The sequence below is a fragment of the Engraulis encrasicolus genome, chromosome 14 (genome assembly GCF_034702125.1).
Source record: "Engraulis encrasicolus isolate BLACKSEA-1 chromosome 14, IST_EnEncr_1.0, whole genome shotgun sequence".
NCBI lineage: Eukaryota > Metazoa > Chordata > Actinopteri > Clupeiformes > Engraulidae > Engraulis > Engraulis encrasicolus.
Window position 1 is genome coordinate 39,308,528 of NC_085870.1, and position 8,926 is coordinate 39,317,453.

The following is an 8,926-nucleotide window of genomic DNA, read 5'->3' on the forward strand; positions in this document are numbered from 1 at the left end:
CAATCACCGCCATTCATACTGCCACCCCGCTGTGGGATTTCAAAGCATGATAATAACCATAGATCCTATTATTCCGTGTCTTATATCGTGCTGCAGTTTAAAAAAGGGGGGTGGGGGAGAGAGTAAGGGGGCCGTGGACATGCAACAAATCTCTGGGTGCAACAGGGCTCAGTGGTTTGGGAAATCAAAGCTTCATGTCAAGGTCCACTTTTCATAGTGTATCTGAACTAATCACACCTAATCCCACATGTAGAACACATTACTGTCAAACTTCCTCAGTCCAGCCTTTAGATTACCAGCCTTTCTCTCTCTCGTGGTAATTGGCTGTAATGCAGTCCAGAAACAAGTTTGTAAATGATAAAAAATAATTTACTGAATACAGTAATTCCTTAGCCATAGAAGTGAAAAGAAATATCTGACTAGGCTATAGATTGTTTTTTTCCCAGCATTACAGACAGATTGGTTCCTGATTCTCCGATGGCAACAGTTCCAAGCGAATGCAAAGCTCCACGTCTACACGGGGGCTTATAGTCATTTTAAGAGTAAGCAGCAGCCATTATGGCGACATGCCACATCACACGTAGGCCATGGAAATCCAGAGATCCTGAAATAGGCTATGATATCAACCTCTCCGAGTGGCTCCGTAATTGGGCGCACAGTGCTGGTGTGAGATTTGATTTAATGCACAGCGAACAATGGCTTCTCACCAGTCACTTTTTTATTATTCATATTGCCTCTGGAAGAAAGAATCCGCAAACAGTCTGTCTGCACCGTAACCTGAAAATGTTTGCCATTTCATTTCTGTTCAGTCAGTGCTTTTTTTTGGTGTGATGGATGTATGTCATTGCAGCTTGGGACGTTATCTAGCGACATATTTAGAATAAGAATGGGTTTTATTATTATTGCTAATTGCTCACATTATTCATTGTACTTTTTTGTGTGTGTGTGCATGTGTGTGTTGCATGGATGTGCGTATATGTGTAACAAGCAGTGCATAGTTACAAGCACATATGGCCAAATAAAAGTGTCGTATCTGTCTGTTGATCAGAGAGGTTAATAGACACATGGCCTTATTTTCTAAATGCTCTCATATGCTCAGCCATCTAAACAGCACCCCATCAGAGGAGAAAGCTATAACAGATGGCTGAATACACAACTTTTGTTTAAAAAAAAAGGCTTTTGCACACTCAGTGTGAATTAATTGGGTTCTTAACATACACGCCTCAGTCAGCATCATATCAGGAGGAGCACGTTGGCACCGGATTCGGCCCACGCCCGCTTAAGAGTCTACTGCCATATGTGATTCTGCGTGTCCTCCCACGGCATGCAAGTGTAGTGAAGTGTGGTTGAAGTGCTGTGTACGTGGGGACCGCGGGGTGGGAGCCTTCACATCCTCCCTTTGGAAACCCCTTGAACACAATTAACAAAAGCCAAAAAACAGCAAACAAACAAGGGCTGGCTGAAGCCAAGTGTGTTTGTGAAAGGCTTTTTTTCCCAACGTTGTTCCACGGACCGAGAATGAACCTGACTGCTGGCTGATCACAGCCCTTGTGATGTCACCACACTCCTGACGCTTTTCCTTTCACACACCGAAATAGAACCCAGAGGGAACTTCAGAAGGAGGTCTCATCTCACCAAGGCCTCACCTGTGATGTGATCAAAACCACCTTGGGGGCCCTAATATCTCAGCAGGCCCTCCCGGCAACAATACCGTCTGCAGAGGCAGGCAAGCGCCGGATATTTAATGGCCGTGAGCTGCGACACCTAATAGCCCATCATGTTTATTGTAGGAGAAATTAATTAAGCAATCAGTGGGCCACGAGCCATGTTATCTCTGAGGCCCCAGCTGGCCTGACTCGTATCCTCCGGCTCTGAGTGGAGCAGAGTGTGGAGCCGAGGCCCCAGCACTGATCTGTGTGTGTGCGTACGTACGTGCACTAGGCAAAAACAAAGCTCAGGGAGGGAGGAGGCTCAGGACAATTAGTGGGCAAGGCCAGGTCCAGCCCTGGGAGCCAATAAGAGGCCCAGACAGGAGCCTCGCTGTTGCACTAACCCCCCTTTTCTTGCACTTGTCCCCTCTTGTAACTAGCTTTGGCCAGGGCCACTGCTTTAGCGGTGAATAAAACTTAAGCAGACTCCACCAGCTCCTGGGAGGTAATCTGGCAGCTAGCTGTGTGTGCGAGTGCACAGTGATTTTGCACTCTGGCTCTTGTGGTTGAGGACGGCCTGTGGATAGCTGTTGGACACCTGCTGCTGCAGCCCCTCTCTCAACTTTCACCTCCCTCCTGGACTCCTCTCTCCCTCGCTCTTCCTCGTGGACTGGCAACGCATGGGCTGGACTGACATCTGATGGGCTTGTTGTGCGTCTTCACCTTGGCTGTTACCTGTTGAACGTTATGCTGCACTGAGACGCAACCACCCACCTGCCCGGCAGAGTCCAGTGAGCTCCTTTTGAGCCATCACAGAGGTAGGAAACATGAGAGGCAGGAGGCACTGCTGTTGCTGCTGCTGCTGCTGCTGCTGTTGCTGCTGCTGCTGCTGCTGCTACTGCTGCTGTGTCCACATGTAAAGGTTCTTGACCCATCAAAGAGCAGAGCTTGTAGAAGCTGTTTGTAAGGTGTAAGATCTTTTTTTTAATCTTTCTTTATCGACTGCTCTGCTCCTCTGAGGTTTTATCAGGGTGGAAACTTCAGACGGAATTTTTAAACACAGTTCTTCATTTTTCTATTTTTTCTTTCTTTTTTTACTTGAGGGAGTGGAGGGGGGGGGGGGGTCCTGTTTCTTCATGGTGATGTGATCTTGTGAGAGATACCGTGACGTGCTTGCAGTGGTGTCTGGTGGCAAAGCTCACAGACGGCCTCTGATCCCTCAGAGTCATCCTGCCCAAAGCTTGCTACACAAATCCATACGTGTGAGGCATGGCGGCTTAGAGCACGACACCAGCAGCAGTCGCCCAATATTGGCATAAGACGGGGTGACACTTTCTTTTTTTCATAGCTTTTAATCCTTTGAGTCCTCTCTTAGTCACATTTCCATTTCGTTGGAGGGGGCCATATTCAGTATGAATGCCTCCTCCTCCCTGGTCCTCCAAAGGTGAGTCCTCTCAGTGTTTGGGTACAGCGGGTTAGGAAGGTGGCTGTAACCGTGGTAGTATTGTTGATTGAAGCAGGCTGTGAACGTGGAGGGGGTTCTGGATGGCTGCAATTGTCTCAGATCTGGTGACATGTTGCAGCTGCTTTCTCAGTGTGTCTGACTGCATGCCCAAGCTGTTGCTTGTTGTGACTCTATTCAGCTTTCGATAGAATGCTTTTGGTCCCTGCCAACTGATTTATGACGAGACTGAATCGACTCGGTTTTTTTTTAGAGATGCAATATTGTGGTGAACTTTTGCCTCTGCATTCGCCTTTATAATTCCTTCGTGAACACATATCTTGTTATTTATGCTTTAAAGCACCTGCCCTTAAGGCAGTGTACTTGGATGCGAGTGGTGCATTAATATAGGTGAAGTGAAGAGCTGCCTTTAAGGCCTCAAGGTCTGCTCTTACTTGTCAACAGATAAACATGACCTTTAGTCCAGCCATCTGCAGTGTATTAGCCCCAGCATCAGAGAGGCAGAAGGCCATGGAACAGGAGCTGGGATGAACGCCGTACTGATAGCTCAGAGAAAGCTATTGGTTGTGTGCAGATATCTCACTGACTGGCTTGATTGTTCCCACATGCTTTTGATTAAAACATTTTTATTTGATAAATCTGAAGTTTGGTGTTAGGTGGGAGTACAGCATGCATAACTGTTAATTTGCTGGCTTTACCTGGCATGATATTCACTGCTGCTGCATTTTATCATTTTGGTCTCACAAAGTAACTGCATCTTGTATCTTGCTGCTGGGGTCATTTGTTCATGTGCAATGAAACCACAGTGTACTGAAGAAACACACTGTATTAAAGACATGCAAACTACTGCTCATCTATGGATGTTGGTCTTAATTCTGGGGGTGTACTGTAGCTCTATCCAGATAATCCTACTTTTCAGACTGTGCCCCACTGTTCCTTTAGCGGAAGTATTTGTGTAATGAAATTTGACACAGATTTCTTAAGCTTCTTCTGGAGCAGCTAATTCAAAAGTTGGAGAGAAGTGAAATTGATCTGACAACATTTAGTTAGCCATAAAGTTGGATTACTTTCTGACAACTCAGAATCTCATTGCCGTGGAACACTGTGTATACAGCATAGCTTGTCTGGTATCATTATTCACTGCTGTCTGTGTCTCCACTGCAGTCACTGAAGAACATTCAGGTATGAGGCAGTTGCCAACTGGAATGGCAGAGTGCGTCATAGATGACACTCTTGATGTGTTTCTACCAAGACAGCTGATATACACACATCACAAACATGATGTGGATGAAATTCACACCTCTGAGAATTAAGCTCGGATTAGTTCTGTGCACAATGTTTCAAAGTTGTAAAAACTCAATATGTGCCTCCTGCTTCATAGGCCTGTAAAGTAAGATGAGTTTTGTATTTCTCAGGGAGTGTGAGTGAGAAAGGCAGAGAGAGAGTGTGTGAGAGAGAGTGTGTGTGAGAAAGAGAGAGAGAGAGAGTGTGTGTGTGTGTGTGAGAGAGAGAGAGAGAGAGAGAGAGAGAGAGAGAGAGAGAGAGAGAGAGAGAGAGAGAGAGAGTAAAAGAAAAGGTTTGCACTTTCCCTTTCCATTTATGTAAATTCTTGAAATGCATTCTTTCCTCCATCCCATATTCCATATATAGCTTTCACATCCATATTCTCCTGCATCCATATTCTCCTGCATACCTAACACACCACTGTCTGTCTGTCTGTGTCTTCTTTTTCTCCGCTCCCTATAGACCTCCCTTGCATTCCTCCATTGCGTGCAGCACGTGAGACGCGAGAGCCGGCACCTGCTGAAGAAGAGCCATGCCCCCAGCCGTGGGAGGACCAGTGGGGTACACCCCGCCCGAGGGAGGATGGGGCTGGATGGTGGTGTTGGGGGCCTTCATCTCCATCGGCTTCTCCTACTCCTTCCCCAAGTCCATCACCGTCTTCTTCAAGGAGATCGAGGTCATCTTCAACGCCTCCAGCTCCCAAGTGTCCTGGATCTCCTCCATCATGTTAGCCATGATGTACGCAGGAGGTTAGTTAGCTACTTAGTCAGTTAGTCAGTTAGCATTGACCTCACTGCCTTCCGACTTGAATCATGTTTTTTTGTCACTCAGTATACTAATTTCCATATTTGTACTTCTTGTTATAGGCCATGTACACATATTTTTCACCTTTTTTAGTGGGAAAAGTACTTTCACTTTCCGGTCCAGAAAGTGAACAAATTACAGATGAGATGAGCATTGCTGTTGGCCAAACAGTCACAGCAATTCTGGCTTGAGTTTTTGAGATTTTATTTTTTTGTTCGTTTCTGGCATCTAATGTTCTCCATGACTCTTGCTCCCACTCTGTTTTCATCCGTGCAGGATTAAGTCATCTTGGCATGCAGGGACAGTTGTTTTTGTAGGGTTTGGAACCTGATGCTGATGAGACGGTCATTGTTTTGCCTCTTCTTGTGAGAGTGTTCCTCGTCCCTGTGCCAGATTCGCATTAGCGAGTCTATCAGCCTTTGTTTCCTTCCGCCTCGTACCGTACGTACATCCCAGCGCTCCCATTATTGCGCGGCACAGTGGAGACATGGTGTACAAGATGGAGATTAAGCACATTGTCTCACATGAAATGGCTTGAATGAAATGGATGCCATTAAACCGAATGCGACGGGCCATTAGGTGTGTTGGCAGCGCTTGCCCCCGTATTGAAATGCCGCTGCTATCAAGCGGGGCAACATTATCTTTCCCCCGAGTCTGTGTTTCGGTCTCCTCCTCGTTCTCCCTTTTCATGCAGTGATGGGTGTCAGATGTTTGCTCTGGGAATGTTGAAAGAGATAACGAGCTTCTCTCTCAACAGAAAAACGTTGCTTTCTGGTTTTGTTTATTGAGTGGTTTACAGAAGACAAGAGCTTTGTACCAGTTACGTCAACCTGAATCTGCCTTCAGTTCAAGTTTTTGAACCGCAGAGGAAATTTGAAATACTTACCGTACCACGTGTAGCTAAACAAATCCCATCCATTAGCTGAAACCGTTTCCTGTTCTGATATTTTGCCATATGTACAGTACGTACAGCTGAAATACTTCAACAAAGAACACCACCGCCAATGGTACTACTGTGTCTCAACCACAGGTCATATAGACTTTGCCCAGGTACTCACATGTACCTGAATCAATGCGGTTTATTGTTCAGACATGAAGTGCACTTAAAAGTGGGGTAGTGTGTGCTTTCTGGAGTTCAGCCACGGCATGGACAATGGGTCAGGCCTAAGGCCGAGCAAACTTTTCCCCAGAACAGCCTCTTCCACGTCTGGCACCTCTCAGTCCACTCCTGTCCATGTGACTGCTATCCCCAGAGTGTGATTAGCACGTGATTAGGGCGCAAGCTTGAGACGCACCCAGCACATAGCAGCAGCAGCAGTACGGTCCAAGCCTCCTCCATCAGGGAGCCTCTATTGGGCAGTCTGAACATGCGGAGGTGGGTGACATATGGTATGCGATCCATATGAAATCAAAGCCAATGATGCATGCTAAGCCACACACCATGTGGCTATCTCAGGAATGTGTCCTAATCATTTTGTCATCCTGTCTCGTCTCGTTTAGCGTGACGCTTGTTTTCGCAGCACGGAGCCGGTCACTCGATTCCCCCTGCCAACTGTTTTCTTTTAACAAATTGCGCAGTGGGCCTTCATCCTATTTCCCTGGCTTGATGACTGCACTTGTTAACTAGCAGCTGGTTTGATCATGTGTAAGGCACTCCATGCACAGTCACATACCTCTGTCTCCAAATATCCCATTTTTTGTCACATCCTAACATCTCTTGAGTGATGTCCATTCATTGTATTCTTCATTTCCTTGTTTAGAGAGGAAAGTGGAACTGTCCGCTGATATTTCCTGTGGCTATTTGTAAGTGCACCAACACTCCATCTTGCTCTCCAGTAGCAAATGAGCATGGACTGGCCCTAAGCAAAAACTGTCTGACTCTATTTGTGCCATCCTTCCCCCAGCTGTGCTGAATGTTTGGCGGAGAGGGTTGAGGCTGGCTTCCAGAGATGCCCGAGTTAATGTGTCCTCCCCTCTTTATTTAGATTGTTATCTAATAGGAAGTCTCCCAAGAAAGGTCCTGCTTTCAAACCGCATCACTTCCCCGTGTCGCCATCTCTTCATAGCACTACTACAGTTTAATTGTCATAAATATTTTAGCAGTCTGCTCTTGAGAATTCGGAGGAAGCAAAAGATATGCACTGAAAGTAGACTTTATTTATCAAGAGAGCAACCTACTTTGGCCTCGGCCGCCTTGCCTTTTTGAATGTGAAGTTCGTCAGCAGAGTTAAAAGAAAACCTTTCACAATTGCTGTTTTCAGAATTCTATAGTGAAAAGAACTCGCAAAAGTCCTCTAAAGCTCATTAAGTGTCATTAGGTTGTTCAGTTCCTCATTAGTGCAGCTAACATGCTTCCTCGCATGTTCCTGCTCACCGCTGCTCGCCTCTAGAGATTGAAGCCCTGGAGGGGGGAAAACAAAGGAGTTCCTTGTTGGGACAAACTTGAGGACGTGCTATTCTACATATACCCTCTCTCTCTTATTTGGGATTAACACTTTGCAGATTAACCGCGATGGCTGAGCACTGCCACAAGAAAACATAGTACTACTGTGTATGACTTGGCATCTTCATTTTTTAAGTTTAAACCTTTAATTGAACCATTAATACTAAACTTAAAGGCACAACTTACGATGCACAAGTTACTGTATTTCGGACCAGAGGATACATGAGAAGACCTAACAGCACCTCTCTCGCTCTCTTCCTCTCTCTGTATTTCAATCCAGTGCTTTTGCTCTTTCCATCCATCTCACATCAGCTTGATACAGTGCACTCAAAGAAAGAGAATATAGTTTTATGATACAATGTTTCAATATTTTATTTTCCCCCCAACCATAATTATTTGCAGTCTGCCCATGCCAACACATAATCCATTTGTGCTGAGACAGAATGACTTATCTGACTCATATCTTTGGCGTATGTATGTCTCCCTCAGACACTACCCACATAAACAATACGCCGCCATTAATTTTGCAACATAACCATCATGTCCACCTACTACCACCGCATGACAGCTGCCTCACCACCATCCTGCCTATTCAGTAACTCCACCTGGAGACGTGTGTGTGTGAATGTGACCAGAAATCACTCGACCTCCCTCCCGCCTAATTCTCATGAGGTTCGACTCAAAACCATTCCAAGTGTGCTGCCAATTTGGGATGAGAGGCACAAATACTGTAGACACACGCACACACACACACACACACACACACACACACACACACACACACACACGCACACACACACACACACACACAGCCCCTGCAGCCTGTTTTATACTCAAGAAACAGCTCTAGTCTCTGATGCCCCATCAAATCATCACTGCATATACCATGCTGATGTGTCAGCAACCCATACACGATGGTGGCATACAGTAAAGTAGATAACGCGCAAAAAAAGAAAAAACATACAGAAAAAGATGTATGCGCGCTATCGTTCCCATTACATTGGGGCCTCTTGGAGAGAAAAAAAGAGGCACCAGTGTGAGTGATGTCCTTTATATAGACAGTATCCTCCTCAGGGACCTCTTCAAGTGTTCATCCTCTGATGAATCTTATAGTCTCTGATAAGGAGCCTAGTTATCGAACTCACTGCAAAGCAGAGATAGTGATTTCCGTCTCCATATATTGCAGCAATCGCCAACACGGCCCGACACATGCAAATGTAGTTCCCAAGATTGATATCACAATGGCACTCGAGATTAGCCTACCACTTTGTGTAACACATTTTC

The 8,926-nt window shown here is 45.8% G+C and overlaps 1 protein-coding gene across 1 annotated transcript in view; it reads left to right on the forward strand.

The window, feature by feature from the left end:
* The first annotated feature begins 4,927 nt into the window (after positions 1–4,927).
* slc16a1a (solute carrier family 16 member 1a) overlaps positions 4,928–8,926 on the forward strand; it is a 6,847-nt gene continuing 2,848 nt past the window's right edge. Inside the window, exon 1 of the mRNA XM_063215707.1 lies at positions 4,928–5,144. Coding sequence (XP_063071777.1) covers positions 4,928–5,144 — 217 coding nt within the window. The remainder of the gene's footprint in view (positions 5,145–8,926) is intronic.